Source organism: Scardinius erythrophthalmus, assembly GCF_964197995.2.
Source record: "Scardinius erythrophthalmus genome assembly, chromosome: 17".
Lineage (NCBI taxonomy): Eukaryota > Metazoa > Chordata > Actinopteri > Cypriniformes > Leuciscidae > Scardinius > Scardinius erythrophthalmus.
The window spans coordinates 22,616,342-22,643,307 of record NC_138237.1 but is presented as its reverse complement, the minus strand read 5'-3'; the positions used below and the strand labels follow the sequence as shown (position 1 = coordinate 22,643,307).

At 39.1% G+C, this 26,966-nt stretch overlaps 2 protein-coding genes across 11 annotated transcripts in view; one reads left to right on the top strand and one right to left on the bottom strand.

Annotated features, from left to right (window-relative positions):
* Positions 1-12,685, top strand: part of stim1b (stromal interaction molecule 1b) — a 40,705-nt gene extending 28,020 nt beyond the window's left edge. For 3 of the 10 annotated variants that reach the window (XM_081390814.1, XM_081390816.1, XM_081390815.1), the window contains exons 9-13: positions 888-1,055; positions 1,180-1,280; positions 3,429-3,664; positions 9,632-9,695; positions 10,989-12,685. In XM_081390814.1, coding sequence (XP_081246940.1) covers positions 888-1,055; positions 1,180-1,280; positions 3,429-3,664; positions 9,632-9,695; positions 10,989-11,403 — 984 coding nt within the window. In that variant the 3' untranslated portion in view covers positions 11,404-12,685. Of the gene's footprint in view, positions 1-887; positions 1,056-1,179; positions 1,281-3,428; positions 3,665-3,853; positions 3,935-9,631; positions 9,969-10,988 lie in introns of all 10 variants that reach the window. The other 7 variants (XM_081390812.1, XM_081390813.1, XM_081390808.1 and 4 more) reach the window with 5 other exon arrangements.
* A 137-nt stretch (positions 12,686-12,822) lies between these two features.
* Positions 12,823-25,693, bottom strand: slc6a7 (solute carrier family 6 member 7). The gene is made up of 15 exons (XM_081390819.1): positions 25,154-25,693; positions 23,062-23,278; positions 21,326-21,457; positions 20,970-21,118; positions 20,818-20,861; positions 19,421-19,559; positions 18,393-18,527; positions 18,192-18,295; positions 17,981-18,105; positions 17,692-17,804; positions 16,756-16,893; positions 16,438-16,537; positions 15,850-15,968; positions 15,355-15,528; positions 12,823-14,306 (listed from the first exon to the last, which is right to left on the bottom strand). Exons 1-15 carry the CDS (start codon positions 25,277-25,279, stop codon positions 14,139-14,141), a joined length of 1,983 nt encoding a protein of 660 aa, XP_081246945.1. The 5' UTR covers positions 25,280-25,693; the 3' UTR covers positions 12,823-14,138.
* Between the last annotated feature and the right edge of the window lie 1,273 nt (positions 25,694-26,966).

Genomic DNA, 26,966 nt, shown 5'->3' with positions numbered 1-26,966 from the left:
TGTGGAGGTGTACAATTTTGTCTCTAGTGTCTTTGGACAGCTCTTTGGTCTTGGCCATGTTAGTAATTGGATTCTTACTGATTGTATGGGGTGGACAGGTGTCTTTATGCAGCTAACGACCTCAAACAGGTGCATCTAATTTAGGATAATAAATGGAGTGGAGGTGGACATTTTAAAGGCAGACTAACAGGTCTTTGAGGGTCAGAATTCTAGCTGATAGACAGGTGTTCAAATACTTATTTGCAGCTGTATCATACAAATAAATAGTTAAAAAATCATATATTGTGATTTCTGGATTTTTTTTTTTAGATTATGTCTCTCACAGTGGACATGCACCTACGATGACAATTTCAGACCCCTCCATGATTTCCAAGTGGGAGAACTTGCAAAATTGCAGGGTGTTCAAATACTTATTTTCCTCACTGTATATATATATATATATATATATATATATATATATATATATATATTATAAATGACAATTCATTTAAACATATAGCATTTATAAAAGTAAAATAAATAAAATAGATTTATAAGATAAAACAAAATAAAATGGTAAAATTAGCAATTATTAGAATGCAAAATATTGCAAAAAGTCAAAATTGTAAAGTTATCATTTAAAAGTGTAGTACCTCCCCTGAATGTATTTCATTCAAGAGGGTGTTTTTTTTTTTCCTTTTTTCTATCAATCTTCCAAACCCTAGTAAAATAATGGCATGTTTATGCTTCTTTTCATCATTCGCTCATCAGCAATGTTTGGAAACCCTTGCAGTCTCCCTCAAATTCACCTTACAGATGTCCCATCACCATGGGAACTGCTGAAGAGGTTTCCCTCATCAAAACTCTGAAATGCAGCCAATATTCATGAGCGTGTGTGTTTGTTTCAGGTGCGAATGGCTCTAAAGAAGGCCGAGAGGGAGCTAGAGTTGAGGAGCGGCTGGTCTCCTCCTGAAGCTCTGCAGAAGTGGCTGCAGCTCACACACGAGGTGGAGGTGCAGTACTACAACATTAAGAAACAGAATGCGGAAAAACAGCTCATAGTGGCTAAAGAAGGGGTAAGATGGTCACATACTCACAAAATGACAAGCTTTAACTGAATATTAAATCTGTTTTGCTTGTTCAGCTAGCTTAGCATCCAGGTATTGCTTGTTAACTATGAAGTTGTGACCACCATAACAGGCAGAAAAGATCAAGAAGAAGAGAGGAACTCTCTTTGGGACGTTCCACTTGGCCCACAGCCCTTCACTGGATGATGTTGATCACAAAATCCTGTCAGCCAGGTGAGTCGCCATTTTGAGGAAGCTCTTGCCATTTTTGTATGCAATGTACAAGGTGAAATAAAGAGGCATTTTAACCTAAGCAGTGACATTATAGAATGATTTTGGACCTTTCAGTGAATAGTTCTTAAAAGAACCACTGTTTTCTTCACACAGAACACGTTATTTTGTGGTAAGTAGAATGGAGGGCTGGGGGGGTACACAAGGTCTAGAGCAGGGCTATTCAATTGGCGGACTGCAGGTCAAATCTGGCCCGCCAACCATCTTCATCCGGCCTGAGCGCACACGGAGTATGCACAGGTTGCACTTTGCGCCTTGAATTGTTTTTGCACTAATTCGTTTGTCCACAAGAGGGCCATATTGGTTCGGGCGGGCGGATGTAGCACAGTTGAAAAAGAAAATGAAGAGACGGAACAACAACAACAAGCTACCAAAGACCACAACAACAGACGCCCACGTTGACAAGCACTTGTGTGAGAGGGTTAAGAGATAGCTGCAACTTTAGTTTAAAGAGTACGAAGACATTGGCATCTGTCATAACTTCTGGAGAGAAATGGCACAGACACTGGACAAAGATGAAACGTTCTGCTGCTCATGTGTCGTCTCATGTTTACTTTGGGCTTAATGCAAGTTCAGAGCAGGTGCGTATTAAACAGCGCTGCGACATCCAGTGAGAAGCATTTAAATTCGACACACACATCACAAAACACAAATTAAACTTGATTACAGCCTCTACATTCCCGACAAGACTGACAAGGAAAACAGGAGAAAAATTTGTCATGAATAAACAAGTTAGAACACTTTTAAAATCATCATCCTTAAAAACATTTGACATGTCTGTACTACTGTAGTAACACTGTGTAACAGTACACCATGGTGGTGTACAATAGTAACCATAGTGTTTTGGCAGAAATGTGGTATATTTATATTGAATACTGTTATTAAAGGGATAGTTCGCCCAAAAATGAAAATTAGCCCATGATTTACTCGCCCTCAAGTCGTCCTGGGTGTATATGAGTTATATTAAATAATGTCCTGGCTCCTCCAAGCTTTATAATGGCAGTGAATTTCTGTTTCTGTTTTGAAGTCCATAAAAGTGTATCCTTCCATCATAAAAGTGCTCCACACAGCTCCGGGGGGTTAAAAAAAGGCCTTCTGAAGTGAAGTAAGAAAAATATCCATATTTAAAACTTTATAAAATAGCTTCTGGCCAAACGGACATACGGATTCCACTTAAGTGTAAAGCGCAACTTATGCGAGTAATGCGACGTACTGCTGATATTTACGCTATGCCATGACGCACTACGCTACTTCCGACATCACAAGTTGCGCTTTAGGCGCAAGTAGACTCACGTTTGGCCGGAAGCTAGAATTTTACTTTGTAACGTGTTAAATATGAATATTTTTCTTAGACAAACTCATCGCTTCGCTTCATAAGGCCTTTATTAACTCCCGGAGCTGTGTGGAGCATTTTTATGATGGATAGATGCTCTTTTATGAACAGAAACAGCAATTCACTGCCATTATAAAGCTTGGAGGAGACAGGACATTTTTTAATGTAACTCCGATTGTATTCATCTGAAAGAAGAAAGTCATATACATCTAGGATGACTTGAGAGTGAGTAAATTTGAGAGTTAATTTTTGGGTGAACTATCCCTTTAATATAGTCATGTACAGTATATTGTATTAAATTTATTAGAGGAGTAAGGGTATAAACTACATTTTGTTTAAATTATTGAAGTTTCTTTAAGTGTTGGTATAGTGGTTACCAACTTAGTCAGACGCACTGTCAGAATATGTTAATTTAACCCAATAAAACATAGATGAAATGAAATGTAAGTGCAATGGTTAAACACGTCCATCTAGCGCAAGTTTACATAGAAAAACAATGGAAAAGAAGTGCAGTGAATTTAAACAAAAATGTGTTTCTTTGTGAATGGCCCCTTAGTGTGATTAACTTTTTAATAATCTGAAGAACCTTTTTCAACTATGAAGACTATTTCTTTTGTGCAATGGAAAGGTTCCATGGACATTTTAAGGATTTTCATGGAACCATAAATGCCAATAAAGAAACTTTTTATTTTATTTATTTTAAAGAGTATACTGCAACGAAACTAAGCCTCACCTCTCTTTCTCTCTCACTTCTGCAGACAGGCTCTGGGAGAAGTGACCACTGCTCTGAGAGAAAAGCTCCATCGGTGGCAGCAAATTGAGATTCTGACCGGCTATAATATTGTAAATAACCCTGGCATGTCGTCTCTGGCCTCTGCCCTCAACCTGGACCCTGCTTTCCTGGGCATCCGCTCTGCTACGCCCCAACACCTACTGTTCTCCGATGACCTAGACGACATGGACGAGGACATACTTTCCCCAGGAACCCTGCAATGTGAGTTCATCAAGCACACAAGTGTGGTACAATGAGTCAAATCGATCATATTCATCTGTGTCCAAATTTAAAGCTCCTCAGTCGCCTATAACCTTTTTAAAATGAGTTTTCTAACCCTAATACTTGGCAATTAAGCTTTCCGTTGAGCTCTGCCTTTTGTGGTGTGATATCATTGGCTAATGTCCGCAGATGCCGCCTGGCAGATGGATCGGCGAGTGAGCGACCTTTGGCCCATGGCCGTCGAGAGCCAATCGCCGTGGAAACAATCTGGTTGGCAGCATCCCCTTTATTCTCTCAGCCAATGCTGACACAAAGCAAACACTTCTATTTCCCTTCCACTGGCCAATTAAAACTTTTAAACTTAAACTTTTAGGTGGAATTTGTATTTACAGCTCTTAAAAAAAACGTAATTCTTTATTAGACTTTCGAAATACAGATGTGGAATCAGTGCCGCTGTTAATATTCCTTTTAAATGTGGATAAACTCCAGAGCATGGAGTTTCTAATTCATAATAGACCAAGCCTGGACCAAGGCTTGGTCTATTATGAATTAGAAGCCACTGATTCCATGTTTGCACTGACTTAAACTTAACAGTTTTAAGGTGGGGTCACATTTACTGTTGTTCGGCGAATTTTTGCTAAATGCTTTCATTACAATTGGAATCCACGCAATCAGAAATTGTGTTTGCGAAAGATTTCCCAGCACAGATTTCCCAACGGGTTCAGGTTGTTCACGGGAATTCCGTGATGACCACCAGAAAGTTGCTTATTTTGAACACTGTTGACAATAAATATTTTATTCCCGCGAAATTATGCCAAAATGTGACCACACTTTTTATATTGAAAGTGATGCCACAAAGCAATGCTCTATAGTAGCGCACAAGCTAGCTAACTCAAAGCTTTCTTTTTTATTATATATATGGGCTTTTCACACTGAAATTGTTAACCTTGGGTTATTTCCAACATTTGTTCTGTGATGCTGGGTTTTTAGGTTAGTAATTCACAATATGTCTTTAACGCAGCAGCTTAATGTTAGCATTGCAAAAGCTAACTTGGGGTTATTGCTTACCCCCTTTTTACAACCCCACCTTTTTGTTAAACTAAAGTTAAAAGTGGCCTTAATCTCGGGTTAAAAGAAAGATGGTAACCCAGTGTTAAGCGGAGAGTGCAAAGCCTATATTTAAACTTATTAGACGGCTCTTTGGAATATTCTGATTGGACGATGGCAATATTCTGCGCATAAACATTTTGTAAATTGTCTGTTAAACTGTATTGGCTGTTGTCGCAAGCAGACAATGGGTGTCATTCACTAACCTAGTATGCGTGCAAATTTGTGCATGAAATCTGCAGATGAACATTTTCATGAATAAATCATGATTGATCAAAATCTTTCATACTAAAATTTATTTTACATTTATAGAAAAAAGTAGGAACAACTGAAACCACATGTGCGCAACAGATCTTGGTGGGCTTATAAATATGTTAAGATGAAATAGAAATGATTTGTGCGTGTTTTATGCAAATTACTAACCTCGGTATGCAGTCGTTAAGGTTAAGAATAAATTCATGCTCATATGCACTTGTTGTGGATTCGACATATATGTTTTGTAAAAATTTCTATGTATAAATACAAATAATCCACTCGTTATTGGTGAATGAGACCCAGCATCCTACTTGCTGTGTTAATTTAATGTCTTTCAAATCACTCCATGGTCTTCTGACAAAACAATTAGACCAAACAATACTTCATATCCATTTATTCGCTAAGTAGCCGTGTAATAAGCTGGATAATGTACAGTCAGACGGTCATTATCCATCTTAAACGTTTCCATGATTCATACAACTAACCAAGAGCTGCATCTCTGCAGTATTTTGGTGTAGGCTGGAGACAGTGTATTCGTCATCGTACATTTTTTGTGGACACTGATCTTCTTTGCGCTGCGGCCTTGCAATGCTTTCACGCTTTTATATGTTCACTTCCTGTGCCACGTTATCAGCTCTGTTTCCTCCCCAGCTCTGTTTTCCTTCATTAACCACAGTTAATGTGGTCAATCATCATCACGCATGCTCCTTGCAGCTGGAACTTTCAAAATGTGTTTCAGTCATGTGTTTGTAGTGTGGTCAATCTTTTGCATCAAAGACTGGTGTGATGGTTCCTACATGTATGTTCTCAAGTTCCCCTTCATCAACATCATAGCACAATATATCATATTATACCAGATATCATTTAGCACTATGGCATAGTGTTCCACATGTAATCCTCTAGTTGTCATGACGTATTGAATACTGTTTCCAGGTCCAAGCCTCCATTCCATTTCAAGTGAGAATAATATCTCAACAGCTGTTTTTGAGCACTATAGCACATAACTATAACACATAGATTATAGCACACCTTTAAAGGGTTAGTTCGCCCAAAAATGACAATTCTCTCATCAAATACTCACCCTCATCATTCCAAACCCATAAGACTTTCATTCATCTTCATACGAATCTTTTTGATAAAATCTGAGAGATTTCTGTCCCTCCATTGACAGTCTATGCAACTACCACTTTGACACTTTAAAATTTCGTAAAGAGATCATAAAACTAATCCATATGAATTGACTCCAGTGTTTTTGGAAGAGACACGATCGCTTTATATGACGAACAGATTGAATTTAGGCTTTTATTCACATATAAACTTTCATCAAATCACACAGCAGTTGAGGTTAACGGAAACTTAAGCATGTTTTTTTGATGTGCGAGAACCATTTATGTTCATTCTCGTGTTACGCAGCACGTTTGAGCTTCAACAAGAACCAATGAGGTTCATTCTCGTGTTACGCAGCACGTTTGAGCTTCAACAAGAACCAATGAGGTTAATTCTCGTGTTATGCAGCACGTTTGAGCTTCAGCAGGAACCAATGAGGTTCATTCTCGTGTTACGCAGCACGTTTGAGCTTCAACGAGAACCACTGAGGTTCATTCTCATGTTACGCAGCACGTTTGAGCTTCAGCAAGAACCAATGAGGTTCATTCTTGTGTTACGCAGCACGTTTGAGCTTCAGCGAGAACCAATGAGGTTCATTCTCGTGTTACGCAGCACGTTTGAGCTTCAGCGAGAACCAATGAGGTTCATTCTCGTGTTACGCAGCACGTTTGAGCTTCAGCGAGAACCAATGAGGTTCATTCTTGTGTTACGCAGCACGTTTGAGCTTCAGCAGGAACCAATGAGGTTCATTCTCGTGTTACGCAGCACGTTTGAGCTTCAACGAGAACCACTGAGGTTCATTCTCATGTTACGCAGCACGTTTGAGCTTCAGCAAGAACCAATGAGGTTCATTCTTGTGTTACGCAGCACGTTTGAGCTTCAGCGAGAACCAATGAGGTTCATTCTCGTGTTACGCAGCACGTTTGAGCTTCAGCGAGAACCAATGAGGTTCATTCTCGTGTTACGCAGCACGTTTGAGCTTCAGCAAGAACCAATGAGGTTCATTCTTGTGTTACGCAGCACGTTTGAGCTTCAGCGAGAACCAATGAGGTTCATTCTCATGTTACGCAGCACGTTTGAGCTTCAGCAAGAACCAATGAGGTTCATTCTCGTGTTACGCAGCACGTTTGAGCTTCAGCAAGAACCAATGAGGTTCATTCTCGTGTTACGCAGCACGTTTGAGCTTCAGCGAGAACCAATGAGGTTCATTCTCGTGTTACGCAGCACGTTTGAGCTTCAGCGAGAACCAATGAGGTTCATTCTCGTGTTACGCAGCACGTTTGAGCTTCAGCGAGAACCAATGAGGTTCATTCTCGTGTTACGCAGCACGTTTGAGCTTCCGCGAGAACCAATGAGGTTCATTCTCGTGTTACGCAGCACGTTTGAGCTTCCGCGAGAACCAATGAGGTTCATTCTCGTGTTACACAGCACGTTTGAGCTTCAGTGAGAACCAATGAGGTTCATTCTCATGTTACGCAGCACGTTTGAGCTACAGCGAGAACCAATGAGGTTCATTCTCGTGTTACGCAGCACGTTTGAGCTTCAGCGAGAACCAATGAGGTTCATTCTCGTGTTACGCAGCACGTTTGAGCTTCAGCGAGAACCAATGAGGTTCATTCTCGTGTTACGCAGCACGTTTGAGCTTCAGCAAGAACCAATGAGGTTCATTCTCGTGTTACGCAGCACGTTTGAGCTTCCGCAAGAACCAATGAGGTTCATTCTCGTGTTACGCAGCACGTTTGAGCTTCAGCAAGAACCAATGAGGTTCATTCTCGTGTTACGCAGCACGTTTGAGCTTCCGCAAGAACCAATGAGGTTCATTCTCGTGTTACGCAGCACGTTTGAGCTTCAGCAAGAACCAATGAGGTTCATTCTCGTGTTACGCAGCACGTTTGAGCTTCAGCAAGAACCAATGAGGTTCATTCTCGTGTTACGCAGCACGTTTGAGCTTCAGCGAGAACCAATGAGGTTCATTCTCGTGTTACGCAGCACGTTTGAGCTTCAGCGAGAACCAATGAGGTTCATTCTCGTGTTACGCAGCACGTTTGAGCTTCAGCAAGAACCAATGAGGTTCATTCTCGTGTTACGCAGCACGTTTGAGCTTCAGCAAGAACCAATGAGGTTCATTCTCGTGTTACGCAGCACGTTTGAGCTTCCGCAAGAACCAATGAGGTTCATTCTCGTGTTGCGCAGCACGTTTGAGCTTCAGTAAGAACCAATGAGGTTCATTCTCGTGTTACGCAGCACGTTTGAGCTTCCGCAAGAACCAATGAGGTTCATTCTCGTGTTACGCAGCACGTTTGAGCTTCAGCAAGAACCAATGAGGTTCATTCTCGTGTTACGCAGCACGTTTGAGCTTCAGCAAGAACCAATGAGGTTCATTCTCGTGTTGCGCAGCACGTTTGAGCTTCAGTAAGAACCAATGGGGTTCATTCTCATGTTACGCAGCACGTTTGAGCTTCAGTAAGAACCAATGAGGTTCATTCTCATGTTACGCAGCACGTTTGAGCTTCAGCGAGAACCAATGAGGTTCATTCTCGTGTTACGCAGCACGTTTGAGCTTCCGCAAGAACCAATGAGGTTCATTCTCGTGTTACGCAGCACGTTTGAGCTTCCGCAAGAACCAATGAGGTTCATTCTCGTGTTGCGCAGCACGTTTGAGCTTCCGCAAGAACCAATGAGGTTCATTCTCGTGTTGCGCAGCACGTTTGAGCTTCCGCAAGAACCAATGAGGTTCATTCTCGTGTTACGCAGCACGTTTGAGCTTCCGCAAGAACCAATGAGGTTCATTCTCGTGTTACGCAGCACGTTTGAGCTTCAGCGAGAACCAATGAGGTTCATTCTCATGTTACGTAGCACGTTTGAGCTTCCGCAAGAACCAATGAGGTTCATTCTCGTGTTGCGCAGCACGTTTGAGCTTCCGCAAGAACCAATGAGGTTCATTCTCATGTTACGCAGCACGTTTGAGCCTCAGCGAGAACCAATGAGGTTCATTCTCGTGTTGCGCAGCACGTTTGAGCTTCAGCAAGAACCAATGAGGTTTGTTCTCACGTGTCAAGCAGGTTCGGTTGAGCTTCTGTTTGTCCGCTGATCAATGTTTAAATGTGAATAAAAGACTAAATTAATATAAAGTATAAATACGATATAAATGATGATAAGCATCAAAGGGTCAGTTGTGTAGCTGTTAATGGAGGGACAGAAATCTCTCAGATTTCATTGAAAAAGATCTTCATTTGTGTTACGAAGATAAACGAAAGTCTTATGGGTTTGGATCAAAATGAGGGTCAGTAAATTATGACAGAATTTCCATTTTTGCGTGAACTGTCCCTTTAAGCTAAGCTTTTAAGAACTCAGTGTAGCTCTCAGTGTCCCAGACTCCAATATGGGTTTGTGTTAAGATTTAACAGTGTGATTATTTTTCCCATGTACATTCAGTATCTCACAGAGACTGGATAATTTGAATGACTAACATCTGTGTGTGTGTGTGCCTCTCCTCAGCTCCCAGCCTGGTGTCCCTACGGCCCCGTCACGGAGACCCCACGCTGAACCTGAGCTCACAGAGGTTGGTAGAGGGCAGTGAGAGTGAATCCGGGCCCCTGCGGCCCCTCGGCCGACCTTATGTGCGTCAGACTCGCAGCCACTCCATCAGTCACACAGAGTTTCTCCCTGTGCCTTCACTCTCTTCCTCTCTGTCTCATCCCTCCATCGTCTCTTCCTCGCGCTTTGCTGCGCTTCAGTACCGTTCCTCATACTTCACGTCACTGGAGGCGGTCTCAGGTCTGCCGCCAACAGGGTTCACCGGTTCATGCAGCGATCAGGGAACTGAAAGCATCGGGTACCACAAACACAGTTTGCTGTGTACACACACGGCATGTGTGTAGGGTGTCCACAACATCCCTGTTTTGAATTAATTAATACTTAACTAATTAAGAACTGAAATATTTCCTATTCTAAAAAAACTGACTGCTAACAAAGTCATTTTTAAGCTTATGCATTAGTTTTCATGCTAAATAGTAATGAATATCAATTCTATATCTGTTATATATATTGAATGATATTATGATTCCACTTTTCTTGAATCATAACTTTTTGATTTAGCTCATTTGTTTTAACTATTTAAATGTAAATGCAGTGAGAAACCAAATTAATCCAGCATGCATCTCTTTGTTATTTTAAGTCAACATGCAATCAGAATTCACTCCATTTACTTTCTTTATAAAACGTTCCTGGTGCTTTTTATTTATTTATTTATATATATAATTTTAAATAAATTATAAAAAAATACATATTTTTTGTATTAATAAAATATTTTTTACAATGTAATAATTTAATAATGAAATCATTTTAATGCTTTCATTTCTATTATACTTATTATTTTTTATTATTTTTGTTTTAGGTTCATATTGAATATAATGTTGCTTTTCTAAAACCATGCCAGTTATTAATGCAGTAATTTAATGATGGTTAATGTTACTCTAATTGTTAAGAGAATAATGTTGTGAGAATATAACAAGCCATGATAGATTTGGGGGAGGGGAAAAGTAATTGGAATATGCAGAGATGTTTTCGTGGGTTTTCGTCTTCAGTCAAAAGTTCTGTAGGTGCTTGAAGCATTTCATGAGGGAAGTAGTATCTCACAATCCACTGCAAATTGAATTGAGGTTCATTCTGAATGGATACCTAATCGGGGATCCAATCGTTTCAAGTGTGATGGAAGTACACAATTAAATAGAAGTAAAATGGATTGCGACTGCCTTTTCATGTTGACCAAGTTCAAAAAAATGAAACTAGCAGACAGAAGGAAAGTAAATGGGTAGATTCTGAAATCCTCTTCTCTCATTGTACCATCATCTAGGGATCTGAACCGGTCTGAATCGGATTCCTCCCTCTCCATGTCTCATTGCGGCGACGCCCAGCGCTGCTCCTCATCTCCCCTCTACAGTAAGCAGTCCAGATCCAATGGTGGTTCCTCCACCGACAGCCTTCTGCTGCAGAAAAAGACCTTTGGCATGGAGAAATGTGCCAGTCTCGGAGAGATCCACTCGTCTAGCCTCACCTCAGCCAACTCCATGCGCTCTCTCAACTACACCTCCGAGCAGGACGGCCCGTCATCGTCGTCAGGGAAGGCATCCAGCCGAATCGCTCACATCACAGGCAAGAAGAACCTGTTGGACGAGGACAGTTGCTCCACCGGAGAAGACACTGAAGGTTCCAGCACGAACCGCAAGAAACACACCTTTACCAAAATCTTCAGAAGGCCAAAGAAATAACAACAGTTTTGGGAAAATGTCAAAATATAAAAAAGGACTAAAACCCGCACAATGGTACTTTCTAATCTTGAAGAGTTTTCATTTATGTGGAATTTTTGATTTATATCGTAATTGTTTTGACCAACGGGAACAGGAACAGTTATTTGTTGGGAACAGGTATGATATAACTGTACATTTATTTATTTACTTCAACAAATAAGGGCACTAGATGGTAATGTCCATTTTTGGTGTGAGTCTCTTCTGTTTTTAAGTGTAGTTAGCGTGAGCTTGAGCTTTCACTCTCAAAACAAACGCCGAAGCGCATGAAAAGGCTTTCAGCCTCTGCCTACTCTAGGCTGTTTTACATAGGATTTGCTTGGACTCCTTCCCTTTTCATGTGCAGCTCAACATATTGTTGACAGAGGAAGTGATTTGGCCAGAAATATTACCATTCACATCCCCTTACTGAAAAAAACCCAGGCCATATGACACAGTATGAGTATGTGTATCGACCGACGGATGTGAGGCTGAATATATCTTGTTACTTGCCTCAGATTTCCCCTGCTGTTACCAAAATTAGTTTTAAAATGTTCTAAACTTTGTTACGTCCTCATGGAGGAGATCAGTGCCTTTCATTTTAAGCATTGCCAAATGTCATTTCATGCGAGTCAGAGATATATACTGTATTTCTCGTCTCTGTTTCTGATGGTCAGCGTGTGACTACATGCCTTTAACTTCATTCATGCTTTTCATTCTGGTGAAGTAATAAAACAAGATATACAAAGGGAGGTTTTGAATTAAAAGTTGAGTGCTAACATACACTGGGGAGTTTCTTTTCTTGACACTAGAACACAAAACTTTACATTTTAAAATACATTTGTCACTATTATTAGCTATTTCTTTTTCACTTTTGACTTATTTTATTTAATTTTGGCAGACTTTGTAAAAAAAAAAAGAATAAGTGAAAGGTCAAATTATTAATTGCACTTTTTTAAATTGCCAGGGACAATGTATTATCAAAAAAAAATCTGAAATTAATCAAGTTTTTAATTTTTTTCTAATTTATTATTTTACATATTGGCACATGCAATGCCATTCAAAAGTTTGGTGTCAGTAAGATTTCTTTAAGAAATAATGTGTACTTTGTACGTTTATACACATTAAATTGATAAAAGATTTCTATCTCAAATAAAAAAAAATTGACATTTTTATTGAAATTTATTCTTTTGAGCTTTATTCATCAAAGAATCCTGAATACATCACAGCTATTTTCAAAATTGAAAAGAAATCTTTCTTGAGCACAAAATGAGTCTATTAGAGTGATTTCTGAAGGATCACGTGACACTGAAGACTTAAAAATTCAGCTTTTCCATCACTGGAATAAATAAAAAATTTAATTGCAATAATATTTTACTGTATTTTTGATCAAATAAACACCCTTGGCGAGCGTGAGATTTTTTTCAATTAACTTTTAGAAATCTTGCTGAATTTTTTTTTAACTGTAGTGTACTTTGTGAACGCTTATAAAAAATAATGAAATAGTTATTCTTAAATTAGCAGAAAATACCTTCCATAGACCACAATAATAAAAAAGAAAAACATTGTTTGACGGTTCTCAGAGCTGAATAGGTTTTCTAGAGTAACTTCCTCAGCATTGCATTGTTTAAAACCTCTTTGCGTCATGGAGCTGTTGATAAATGTGTAAACGTCTTTTTGAAACCATCGCAGGAAGTAGCTATGCCATAATTGTTTGCAGAAAACCACTGTGAAATATACACCAACGCAGTATGCAGACCCAACACTGCACGTTCAGTGTATATATCCCCTCAATTCTTGAATTGTTCATCCAGGGTAAGCTGAACACCAGTGCACTCTGTACACGTTTCTTCTGTGTATTTAATCCTGAAGGTTTGTTTGCATCTACTGTAATGGAGCAGAACATTAAATGGCAGGTATTCATGCACTCTGAGAGAAAACATCTAAATCCAGATAGCTCAATGAGTTAGTGTCCAAAACAAAGTCCCAACAAGAGCAGGTTTACCACTGTTACCATGGCGCTCTGAATAAACAAACCTGTTTCAGAGCCTCCTCTGTCATAAGGAAGTATGCTTCGTTCAAGTCCTTGGTAGAACACTGAAATAAGCTGAATCTGCCCTTGGTCAACAGACCAAACAGCTTTTGCTGAGAACAAATTATGAAAACATTTTGATTTTATTTGCTGTATGTGTGGCATTTCAAAAAGTTATAAAAACGGGAATGCTTTTATAGAGGGTTTACAATGCCTCTTGTACAACATTTTCTTTTCTTGAGAACAGTTATTTTAAATAGTACGTTCAGTTTTGCTGCAGATCCCTTAAAGGCATTGTCTTGACTTGATTTGACCTGGTTCTTGTATATAATGTACATTTCATTGTAAAGGAAAAACAGATCATGTTACTCAGTCTGTTACATTATAAAATAAGTCTTTACACTCTTTGATGAAAAGACTAGGTGAATGGCATGAAATGTAATCCTTAAGACATCAAGTTTCAACCAGAGATACCAAATGTCTTTTCCGTTTCTCAGTCTCTGGCTTTGGCCTTAGGCCCAGTGCTATTTCAAATGAGCAACATCATCATAAATTAAACTAATAAATGTCCTACAAGTCAGTAACATCCTTTCAGTCCAGCTGGACTGGTGAGGAAGAGTACCGTTCTCTAGACAGAAGTCCTCACCCGGTGAGGGTGCAGTTCCGCCTCCCAACACTTGGGGCAGTGTTACGCCTCGCTTATGGCCTCCCAGTTCATGGCGGTGAAGTCTGCATCAGTCAGGTTAACCGTGAAGGGTCCGTCTATTCTCTGGGGCTCCACGTGCTGCTCCTGAGAGGTCGTGTTTATGTTGTTAACACGCCAGGAGTTGAGGGGACGGATGGATTTCTTAAAGCGCTGAATGTATGAAACATAGGTCAAAATTAAAGGTCCTGTTCTTCGTGATCCCATTTTTCAAACTTTAGTTAGTGTGTAATGTTGTTGTTAGAGTATAAATAATATCTGTAAAATTATAAAGCTCAAAGTTCAACGCCAAGCGAGATATTTTATTTAAAAGAAGTCGCCTACAGCGAACGGCCCGTTTGGACTACATCCCTCTACTTCCTGCTTTAATGATGTCGCTAGAACAGTTTTTGACTAACCTACGCCCACAGGAATACACAAAAAAAGGGGGCGTGGTCTTGTTGCGCTCCCACGGAGAAGAGGAAGAGTTGCGTTTGTAGAGTGTGTTTGTCGCCATGTCGTCGAGACGCTGTTATTTTCATATAATAACACTGAGCGCATGACCTCTTTCCTCAGTGTCTGAAACGGTTCGATAAAGGATTCAGTCTCTCTAAACCCCGCCTTTCCGAGAGCTACTCTGCTCTGATTGGTCAGATGGCCCAGTCTGTTGTGATTGTCTACCACTTACAGCACGTGTCAGAAACAAAACGCCCATTGCCACATCTGAATGCCAGCTCTGGAGGTTTCCTTGGCGCATGTATAGAAAGTGATATGAACAGTAACGATGGCGTCAGTTTAAACCTTATCAATTCCAGCTTGAGTCCTCATCTTTTGGAAGTGCAAACAAAGTGAATTTGCTTTCAGTGTGCAGAAAACAGTGTCTTCTCGACATGTCGACAACACGAACCAGACTCTTCCAGGCCTCAGCTACAAATACAGTGTTTAAGGGCGTGTCAAAGTATACGTTGTTTGCAGGCAGCCAATGAAGACCATCGGCTGGCATTAATGCTAATTAAACTAATTTGTTCCAGGCTTTGCTACAGTAGGTTTGTGCAGTAAGTGAGACTGGAATTACTGACGACTCGTTTCAGGCCGTTCAGAATCGATTCTTTATCGTGCACTTTGATCTTTGAAACTTTGCAGACATTATACATTCAGAAACAGCTGTATTACAGACGACACAAAAGATACATCCAAAAAAGCATAATTTGGAGGGACTTACATCTTTAAGAGTGCCAGACTCTTTACTGACAGCCACAATGGCCCAGACGAGAATCTGCAGACAGCAGAAGGCACCCATACACACGCCCAGCGCTTTGCCCCAGATCGGAAACACGTATGAACCGTAGGTCAGAGACGTACGGTACATCTCGATGAAGATGTAGGTCAGGATGAACTGCACAGACAAAACAATCGCTAAGATTTCAATAGAAAGACAGATGCCTCAGTGAATGGGAACCATCACTGTCAGTGTCCCAGCAACTCTGAATTATTCATTACACTGGACGCAGGACAGATATGGTGTTTGGTTCCACTTTGCTGCAGAGGCAAGTTTCTGCCCGTAATACAATTGTGTTCTGACCCTTAAAAGTCTGATAAATGAACATTTCCAAATTACATTAACAATTACATAACTGTTCATCATGAAGAGAAACATCACAACATGCATCATTACATGTTAAAAGATGAGGCTGATTCCAAAAAACAGCACACTCACTGTCAGCAGGAAGGGAGTGAAAACCACCCAGCAGGCTTTAAAGTACCACAGCAGTTTTGTGCACCAGGGCGGGCAGTGACAGATCATGTCCACAATGTCCTGACAGAACTGGTTCACCCCTGCAATCACATCAGCATATGCAAATATAATATAGATCTCAGAATGCAGTCACATGACGTAAAGGAACATGTGACAGAGAGGTTGATTATTACTTAGCAAACACTTGACCAAACCAATGAATGCAACATTACTACAAGAAAATGTAGTATTTTCCTATAAAGATCCATTGAAACAATATGCATTGTGAAAAACGCTATACAAATAAACTTTAATTGAATTTAACTGAAACCATTAAACCATGTGACGGACATGTAAAGCAATATACCAAAGTTTTTTTAAGCCCCATTCAAGCAGGTTTATCTGAAATAGATACCACAAAAATGGATTGGGCCAATAAAAAAAAGGTCTTAATGGTCATGCTGTCAAAATTAGAGAACTTTTCATATAACATTTCACGTAACTCAGAAACACAAAGCAGAATATCTTAAGTGCATCAGATACTATATGAGAAAATCAAAGAGAGTGTACCATAGAAGAATGAGATGCCAATGCACATGAAGAGAGTAATGATGATGAGACCAAAGCTAGTGCTGAAGGAGTCTATGAGCGTGAACCAGTATATCCCACCCTGTGATGAAAAAACAAAGGACAAAATGAAAATATGAGACAACAAAAACAGTAATAGCATGAAGAGGATCCCTAATGAACAATATGAAGATGGACAAGATGATGAATTGTGATATTAAACATTTCAGAAGCATAGCTAAACTTTGGACATCCGTACACAAGTATTTATAAAAATTTCAAATACGTAACACTAATATCGGTTTTGTTTGCTCCTCTTACATCAGTGATAAGCAGCAGGCCCATCAGATAGAAGGCGAAACAGAGCAGCGCCAGGAACAGCGTCTTGTGCTTCTGATTGGATCTGAGCTGAGGAAACTCATCCATCACTGCTGTACAGATGCCCTCCATGTTACCAAACTACAGGACACAGAGAGAGAACTTCACAATAGCAAGAATTAAACAAAGGACAGCGTCCTCTCTTAACCTGTCTGGAATATACAAACATGTCATAAGTTTCCCTGACATTTACATCAACAAAATTAAACAGAACCAAAATTTGCTGTTAGGCCAACACAAGGACTGCTGTGTGCCATCATCTACATCACCTGTTTGTGCTCAACTGCAGTATATTCAAGCTATATTTGTTGTATATATAAAGACAATAAAATCCTCTGAAACTGAACTTAGTGACACTGAAAGAAAGACAGGGCTTTCAGGGGAAGACAGAGGAAGGAAAACCGCTGTGTTACAGCACATCCCATCACTGGGCTACAACACTCATTTCAGTAAATGTGCATGAAGACAGGATGTATTGTACACTGTTATTTCACACATCTCTTGACAAATCTGCTTCCTGAATACTGAGGTTTCCTACAAAAACATTCCGAATCCAAAAAACAAAGAAACCCGATCACTTGGATTCTTATCAAACAGAGTTCTCACTCTTTTGGACCAGTCAGGTTCCCATGGCCTTTCCGGTCATTTAATATGGATCATTCTTTCATTTTTAAAGAAATAAATGGGCAGATCAAATAAATGCAGCCTTGGTGAACATAAGAGACTTCTTCAAAAACATTACAAATTCTTACCAACCCCAAACCTTTGAATAGAAGTGTGTGTGTGTGTGTGTGTGTGTGTGGTGTGACATTAGATACAACATGAAAATGGTCTCCAACATGAATAACTGTCAAACATAAAAACCTGAATGGGTCTTACCAGTGTGTCCACTCCCAGCATAAAGAGCATGAGAAAAAACAGAATGGACCAAAACACTGATCCAGGGAGAAGAGCAAGGGCTTCTGGGTAGGCAACAAACGCCAGACCAGGACCTAAAAGGTTAAATATAATGACATACGTTCTTGAAAAATAATAAGCTATGCACTGGCTTTGAAACTGCAAGGATTTAAAAACATTTTATGTGACTGAAAATCATAGGGCTGGTGTGTGCTGAGAGTTGTGTGCTGGGATGTCAGAAGAGGAAGAAAACAGGCTGAACAGGCTGTACCTGTGTCTGCCACCTGACCCACAGGCACTCCCTTCCTCCAAGCCATATGACCCAGGATAGAGAAAATGGCAAATCCAGCAAAAAAGCTGGTAGCGCAGTTCCCTATGGTGATAATCAGAGTATCCCTGCAGGAAAGAAATCATTTTAAGACCTTTAAGTTTCATGAGACCAAAAGTAAAAACAGTGTTTCCCCACAGTAAAAAAGCCTAACCTGATGACATTATTGTCAAATTTATTGTAAGACGCCATTGACAGGAGGCCACCAACACCAATACCCAAAGAATAAAAGATCTGCGACGCAGCATCATTCCACACCTACAATGACAGGAAGTTACAAAATGTGTACAAAACTGAAGGAAATGGAAAACTGTAGCATTGATTTTAAAAAAATTGCACTTTTAATAAATTGTACCTGTGCATCAGCTAAATTGACCCAGTTTGGGGTGAGGTAAAAGGCGACACCGTTTAAGGAGCCCTCAAGGGTGGCCCCTCTGATGATGAGGACCAGCAGCACAAAATACGGGAAGGTAGCAGTCACATACACCACCTTACATCAGAGGAAAGATGGGAAATTAATTTGTATCATGTAGAATATATTCTCCTCTGCTCTGAAATGGCCTCATATGAAGTCAACAGGGAAATTACAGTTAACTCAAACCATAAGAAATTCAATAAAATATATATTTTAGCTAGTTGCCAAGGCAACATTTCACATTTTCATTTAGTTTAATTTGATGTCAGACATCCCAGCCTACAAAAAATCATTTCGGGGAGAAACACCACAAACACCAATGAATACAGGATATTGCATAATATTATATTACATCATATGCATATGTACGCGTAAGCCGTGTAACATGGGCATATCATTTGTGAGTTTGGCCTCATCACGTAGTAAAAGTCAGCTAATTTAGTTGTAGCAAAAAAAAAAAAAAAACAGCTTTCTTCCCTTCTCCATTTCATTTGCTTTCTTTCTCGCTCGCTCGCTCATGTGAACCGGGTTACCAGGGGTGTAGGCCAATCCTTGCGTATAATATTCCCACGAAAGTGATGTAGAGTGTGACTATGAAATCCGAACAGAAGTTGTCAAAAGAGACGCATTCAAAACTAATGCATTTACCTGTTTCTTGGTAAAACATTTTGGCTGACAACTTCTGAATAATTCACAGAAAAAGCACACACAAAGAGAACACTCTGGCTTGATTTCTGGGGTACTGTATATAATTTGCGGGCGTAATAGCAAGCTCCATAATAGCAAGTTAGCAACTATATAAATGTTTTTTTTTTTAACTAATTAATTTTTTTTACAAAAAAACACAAAAACAATTATTTAAACTTGAACTAAAAATTTTATGAAAATGTAAAACAAAAAAAAACAAAAACTTGCAGCTACTTTCCCATCGGGGAAAAAGGCCAACTGGACCCACTGCGACATCTTACCTTGCCGGAGCTGCGAATGCCCTTGAGCATGCAGAGAAAAATGACCACCCAGGCAGCCAGCAAACAGAGAGCTAGAGGCCAACGCACTGGACCGGGATCATGCAGCCCTTCACTGTTCACCACACCCAGAACCTTTACGCTGAACACACACAAACACTGTGTAAGTCTCAAGTTCAACCTGCAGTATTGTGCCATTGGCTAGGGCTGTTTCAAGTTGTTTGTGGTACATTCGCATTAATCTTACCACAGAACACTAGAATAGATGTTACAGGTCTGTGTGTGTCAGTAACAACAGATCATCACACCTCTCACTGTGGTATTTTTAGATTCAAGGATGTGAACAAACATGAACCATGAACAATCAAATTAGGGCAACAATTTCAGTAACATTAGTTCATGCAGGTGAGCTTAAAATACTTAAAAATACTTGTACAGCATTTATTTAATCTATACTACCATTCAAAGATGTTTGAATGCTTTTGAAAGAAGTCTTGTGCTCACCAAGGCTGCATTTATTTAAGCAAAAATACAGCAAAAACTGTTATATTGTGAAATATGACAATTTAAATGATCTGTTTTCTATTTTAATATATTTTCAAATGTAATTTATTCCTGTGATGCAAAGCTGAATTTACTCCAGTCTTCAGTGTCACATGATCCTTCAGAAATCAGTCTAATATGCTGATTTGATGCTCAGAAACTTTTCTGATCATTATAAATGTCGAAAACAGTAGTGCTGATTAATAGAAATCAATAAAGGTATTAATTTCTAAAAAGTGACCAAACTTTTGAATGGTAGAGTATGTTAATGTTAATTTTAACATACACATATTTAATAAATAAAACAGTTATAAACATGATTATGGTTAAATTAATTCTAAACAAAAAACAATGAATAGTACATATAAATCAACATTAATGTAAATATTAATATTATTAGCTCATGATACTTAATGCATTAATTAATTAATGTGTTAACAGATTTACAGACCTATTGTAAAATGTTTCCCAAATTTCTTTGAAAAACTTCCAATAATCAATTAGTATATAAACTGTCCCATTAATTTAATGCAACGATTGTTTTTTGTTTTGTTTTACATAATTTGACACTGTGTCCTGACAATTTTGTTCTGTTTGTGCTTCATATTTGAGACTAGTTATTCAAGCATTTTTACAAGCTACAGCATTTACTGAGACACAAAACATAAAATAAGTGGCTTACACATGTCAGAACTGTGCACATTTTATGGATCATCAATTAATATATTAATATACACTAGTTTCAAAATCAATTGAAAATCAAATTGTATTTATTTATAAAAGGCGGCAATTTACAGACTAGTTTAGTAAATTTGTATAGAGAAACTGAGAAAAAAAGAATAATTGAGAATCCTTACTTCCAGAAGACCTCAGAGGGACTTTGGGTGACATTAGTTTTGTTCTGTGGAGAGAAAAATTGGTAACACAGATGATAGGCAGGAGTATATAAGGCTACAAATTACAATTGTTTAACATTTTATGTACTTTCTAGCAGAAAAGTAAGACTTACTCCACAAAAGGCAATGTTATCAGGAGCATCACATGACCAGGGAAGAGGGCTCTGGAAAGAGCTGCCCAGGTAGTAGAACGTCCAAGCGATAATGACATTATAATAGAGACACACAAGTATGGACACACACAGCATCCCTATGCCAATCCCTGCAACGAGGCCAAGACAACACAATCAGCTCCATTTGTTTAGCCCTGTATTTAATTACAATACAGAGGGACTACTTTTTGTTACTTCTTATGCAGAGTGGAGCTACACGACTTTGAATAATGAATAGAACTCAAACCCAAATTTACATAATCACAGCCCAAATTACAAACCATAATAAAGCTGCTGAATTGCATGTGTTGTGGTACCTTTGAGGAGGGGACAGCACTTCCAGACGGTGATGGGACCCGCAGCTCCATACTGGCCCAGGCTGAGCTCCATGAGGAAGAGAGGCATTCCCGTGAAGAAGAGCATGATGAAGTACGGGATGAGAAACACACCTGCAACCCAACACAGGATAACAGTCAACGTTCTATTTCAGAGACTATTTCAAGCTTTTTTGTTGCTCAAACAGTAGGCTAGAGTCATAGGTTTGATTCCCAGGAAAAGCGAGAACTGATAAAATGTATTCCTTGAATCCAATGCAAGTCGCTTTGGATAAAAACATCTGCCAAATGCTTTTTTTCTTGCTTTTTCTTTTTTTTTTCTTGTTTATTTTAGTTGTCAATGTTAATTTTTGGCCTTTTAAACACTTATATTCTTATTCCTGTTTTTTTTAATGGCATGAGTAAGACACAGCTCAACATGTAGAAGCATGTACACCAACCATTGAGCCACAACCACAAATTATGTCTTTTGTGCCAGTGATTCCACACACTTAAATCACTGGCATTTGTTGGGTTGTTTCCTCCTCAGGACTTGCATTATTTATACATTACACATTAAATAAGTCTCTTCAAACCATCCAGAACCTTAAAAAACACTGTGTATATATTGCAAATAGTAAATATACACCTATGGACATGAAAACATCCTGTCAGGAAAGCTGCGATTTAAATAACATAAAAAAATTATATATACTGTATGCATTATATATATATATGATCTGATTTACTGTTAAGAAGCTACTCTATTGATGTAATAGCTCTAATAATAAGTGATGAGGCCAAACAAAGATTATATAAGCCCATGTTAAAGTCCTGTTAATTCTGTATTTAACTAATCATGTACAGAACTGAAACATCACTGTGTTAGAGCTGCACAATTAATTGTTAAAAGATAGCAATCTCGATTCAAACACCCATGCGATCTTATTCCAAAATGTCAACGATTCTCTTTTGTCTTTTAAACCTTTGACGAGTCCAATCACAGCGAACTTTGCGTTGGTGCTGCCGCTGACCCAGAGAGAGAAGTTGTCATCATGTATAGATATAGATCTACAGTATAGCAGCTCTTGACTGTTAAGACTGTTCACCACCCCTTAGGAAAATTAATGACGCGTTCGAGACAGACTGGGGAGAGAGTTGTAATTATGTAAAATATGTGAAAAAGAATGTGTTTTTTGAACAATCAAGCATGAAAACATATTTTAGTACACCGCAAAATCAAAATCAAGACTTTGTATAACCTATAACCTCTCTGTGCTTTTCTACATCACCTCTTCCCACAATCTTTGAACAGGTGTCTCCATCTATATTACTAACCATCTTTACATTGCAAATTTCTTTTTTTGAGGCCGTCTTGGTTTAGGCAAATTTGTTTCAGAGGTTTAAAGAGGAATTTGCCCTCCTCCCTACTACAGGGAAGGGTTTTGGTTTTGGTTGGTTGGTCAGAAGGATGGATTTCAGTTTAGGATTACCAAACGTCCTGGTTTTCCCATGAAAGACCCATTCACAAAATTATGCGGGAACTTTTTATGGGGCAGATTCCTATTGAAATGACTGCTTTTTGCCTGCAAATCTTCACCAAATAATGGTATATTAACCACACATTTACACTGAGAATAGCTTGTGTTTTACAATTTAAATGATCCACAATGTACATTCTGATGAAACAGATGAAACATATTTACTGTCACATTTTCATATACATTACTGTCGCTCACCTCCTCCATTTCGGTAGCAGAGGTAGGGGAACCTCCAGACATTTCCCAGGCCAACACAGTAGCCAATACAGGAGAGAAGAAATTCATATTTGCCACCCCACTGTTCTCTGGGAGGCTGAGCAGGGGCTGGTGCAGAGGACGGAGGCTGATGCTCAGGTTGGGACTGGGATACGGGGCTGACAGCATCGTGAGAAGACCCGTTCTGCTGACCTGAACTCTGCCAAGATCATTCAAAGATTATGATCACTGATCAAACACAACCATATAACAGCTCAACACACCTCCTTGTCTTTATAAGATATAAAGCTGAGTAAGTCCACTCAGAGATCTTTTGAATCAGGCCGTCAGCAGGCTTTAGCTATCACACTGGGAACTGCCTAGCCACACCCTAGCAACCACCAAGAACACCCTTGCAAAATATCTACCTGGCCATAAAACCTTCAAGCTACTTCAAACTTCAAACTATTAAAATCTTAAACGTCAAGATTTTAAAGCAACTTTTCACCTTGGCTTTCTTAAAGGGATAGTTCACTTTGAAATAAAATTTTGGTATGTTTTAGCTTACCTCAAGGGCATCCAAGATGTAGGTGTCTTTTTTTCCGCAGTAGTTTCAATTTTGATATTTTTAGGCCAAACCGTTCTTGTCTGTCAGTCATATAATGCATATAATGGTCACTGTCTCAAAGAGCATGCACAGAGTCCAAATTAAAACAATTCCCCATCGTCCAAATTAAACAATTCCCCATCGTAAGTACACATTGATGGCCTAAGACACGAAACGAGCGGTTTGTGTGAGAAAACGAACAGTATTTATATCGTTGTTACCTCTTGAACACAGCCGCGTCCAAATGATCTGAGGGCACGGGAGGGTATAGATATATACACTAGACGTCGCCATGGCTACTGCAGTTCATTGGAACGAAACCGTAGCCAAGCGACATCTAGTGTATATATCTATACCCGCCTGCGCCCTCAGATCATTTGGACGCGGCTGTGTTCAAGAGGTAACAACGATATAAATACTGTTCGTTCGTGGACTCTGTGCTTGCTCTTTGAGACAGTGACCATAGACCTGCATTATATGACTGACAGACAAGAACGGTTTGGCCTAAAAATATCAAAATTGAAACTACTGCGGAAAAAAAGACACCTACATCTTGGATGCCCTTGAGGTAAGCTAAAACATACCAAAATTTTATTTCAAAGTGAACTATCCCTTTAAGCCAACATCAAAGTTTGCCTGGACAAATGCTTTTATCTAGTTTGCATTACTTCTCTTCTCAGCTGAAGACTGTACTCTATGAGCCTGTTCTGTATTTCACTAAAGTCTGGGATGAGGAACTAACGGTTAGTTTAGTTTGTGCAGTATGAACCCTATAGTAAGATAAAAGGGAAGTCATTTTATTGCTAATAGTGCATGGATGACACACTACTGCATAAGGGTGGTTGTAACTTCCATTATTTTCAGGCATTTTTCATCATATATATATTGATGATAATAATAATAATAATAATAATAATAATAAGTATTATTATTATTAGGTTTTGTCTATGGTATGCAGACAGACCAACATTACATTTTGTAATCATAGTTTTGTCATCTTTATTCACTTTTACATTAGGGAATATAGTAATAGCTTATTCTCATCCTTCCATGAATATTTGTATTGGTTTATTATCTACCAAGGGAGTGATAAAGAGAAATTAATACAAGTAACCATTCAATTTCATTGTATGGAAAGAAGAAAGTGAATAGTGACTGAGGCTGTAATTCTCCTTTTGTGAGGAAAAAAAAGTCAAACATTTATGGAACAGGGTAGAATTAGCATTTTTGATTACCTACTCCTTAACACAAATGTAATAATACTAACTAACCTTTGAACCTTTTTTTTAAACGAACCTTTTGAAAATATATATATATAATAATAGTTAACCGTGGTGTAACGCGGTCATGGACAGGAATGAGAGCAGACGGGTTGTGTTACCTCGACAAACCAGCCAACAAACGAGTCCAAGTTTCATTTAAAACTCAAATAACATCAAAAACACTCGTGTTAAATAAGAATTCGCGTTTATTAGTGTTAGTAAGTACCTCTCTTGTAGGTGCTGCGTTCACATTCACACCGTTTCCAGGTGCTGTTCTCGCCTCCTCCTCACTTGGCATCTCCCCAGCGCTTTTCTTCTGATGCTCGCTACATTGTTCACTTAATGGTTTCATCGAGAACCCTGGTTAACTCTTAAAACAGAGTGCAGTGTTCTAGAAAGCTTTCATAGATACCTTAGAATAAAATAGAGTAATCTTGACTACAAGGCGCAGCAGGTGGACTGCGATGATCCATGTTGTTGGTGGTGGTTGGGGGAGGGAGGAACAGGCGATGAAGGGAGGCGCCGGTGTCTGTTCCGCACACAGAGCTCACCTTCCTGCAGGTAAACTCGTAAATAATGCCCCTCCTATGAACACTGTTGGGTCATTCCCATCCTCCATTATTTTTCATATTTACTTGTTGTCCATATATGTAGCTTTCAGTCTGTCTCTGACTTGCAAGCTTTACTTTCGCCTGCCGAAAAAAGTTAACTGTCGTTTCAGACAAGTGAGAAGCGTAGGCTATTCGTCTCATTTCAACAGGAAGTCACTTCTGCAAGCATGTTCGCTTCAAGAGCAGGAAACCGCAGCGAGTCCTGCCTTGGCATGACACAACTCAATGGAAATATCAATATCAATGGGATAAATTAACAGAAATTGTTGCCAGTCAAACTAATTTAATCTGTAATTAGCTGAACATCATGCATTTTGGGATGCAAGCTTATTTTTTTATCTATTGTAAACTGTGCTAATTTTGTTGTGTTAGGTTAGGTTTCGAAATTTTGTTATGAAAGAATGTCTATAATATCTTACGAAGGGAAACATTTCTCATGGGGACACTTTCTGTTGTCATCTGCTGTAAATTATGTGAGCATTACATGATGTCACTGAATGGAAAATTATGTTATGGCAATGCTGAGTGATTCCAGTGATACTGTGAAGAAAGATTTTAAATTCAGCATTAGTCTTCAGTGATAGTCTTCTCTTTCCTATTATGATGTGTTGCCTATTCATAGTGGAACGGCTTCTTGCTCAAGAAAAAATGTAGGGAGGAACTCTCCATTGGGAATTGATTAGATGTTTTAGGTTTGCTGTTGCTGTGATGTCATGTGAGTGACAGGTTGTCCCGCCCTCGCGCCAATGAACACATCATCAGAGAAGAGATGTCACTGCAAAGAGGGAAGATATTTTTAGAAAAAAAAATAAAAAAATAATAATGATGTGCACAAATAAAACATTTATAATAAATACTGCAATATTACATAAAAAATAAGAATTATCCATTTTGATTTCATGATGATTTTAAACTGTTTTTCAAGAGTCCTGCGCCAGCCAAACAATTGAGATACATGAGAATGCTAACAGAGCTTTCTCCTGGATTTATAGACCTCTAGCTCACATCTATCTTTCTTATTGGTACATGATCTCTTAAATCAAAGGAAGTAGATAAGAAAAAAAAAGGCACTGATGTTGGATGAGGAGGCCTGACTCGTAATCTTCATTCCAGTTCAACCCCAAAGGTGTTCAGTGGGGTAGAGGTCAGGGCTCTGTGCAGGCCAGTCAAGTTCTTCCACACCAGACTCATCCAACCAGGTCTTTATGGACTTTGCTTTGTGCACTGGGGCGCCGTCACGCTGGAATAGAAAAGGGCCTTTCCCAAACTGTTCCCACAAAGTTGAAAGCATAACATTGTCCAAAATGTCTTGGTGTGCTGAAGCATTAAGTTTACCCGTCACTAGAAGTAAAGAGCCTATAGTTCAACCCCTAAAGAACATCCCTCCTCCACCAAACTTTACAGTTGGCACTTGGCACAATGCAGTCA

What these genes read in the sequence shown, in the direction of transcription:
- slc6a7 (XM_081390819.1), bottom strand. Translation starts at nt 25,279, where the DNA reads ATGAAACCATTAAGTGAACAATGTAGCGAGCATCAGAAGAAAAGCGCT. An exon ending in CTGCTACCGAAATGGAGGAG is followed by an intron (nt 21,458 to 23,061) that starts GTGAGCGACAGT and finishes GTTGGGTTGCAG; the next exon opens with GTGTGTTTCTCATCCCGTAC. An exon ending in TCAATTTAGCTGATGCACAG is followed by an intron (nt 18,296 to 18,392) that starts GTACAATTTATT and finishes CTGTCATTGTAG; the next exon opens with GTGTGGAATGATGCTGCGTC.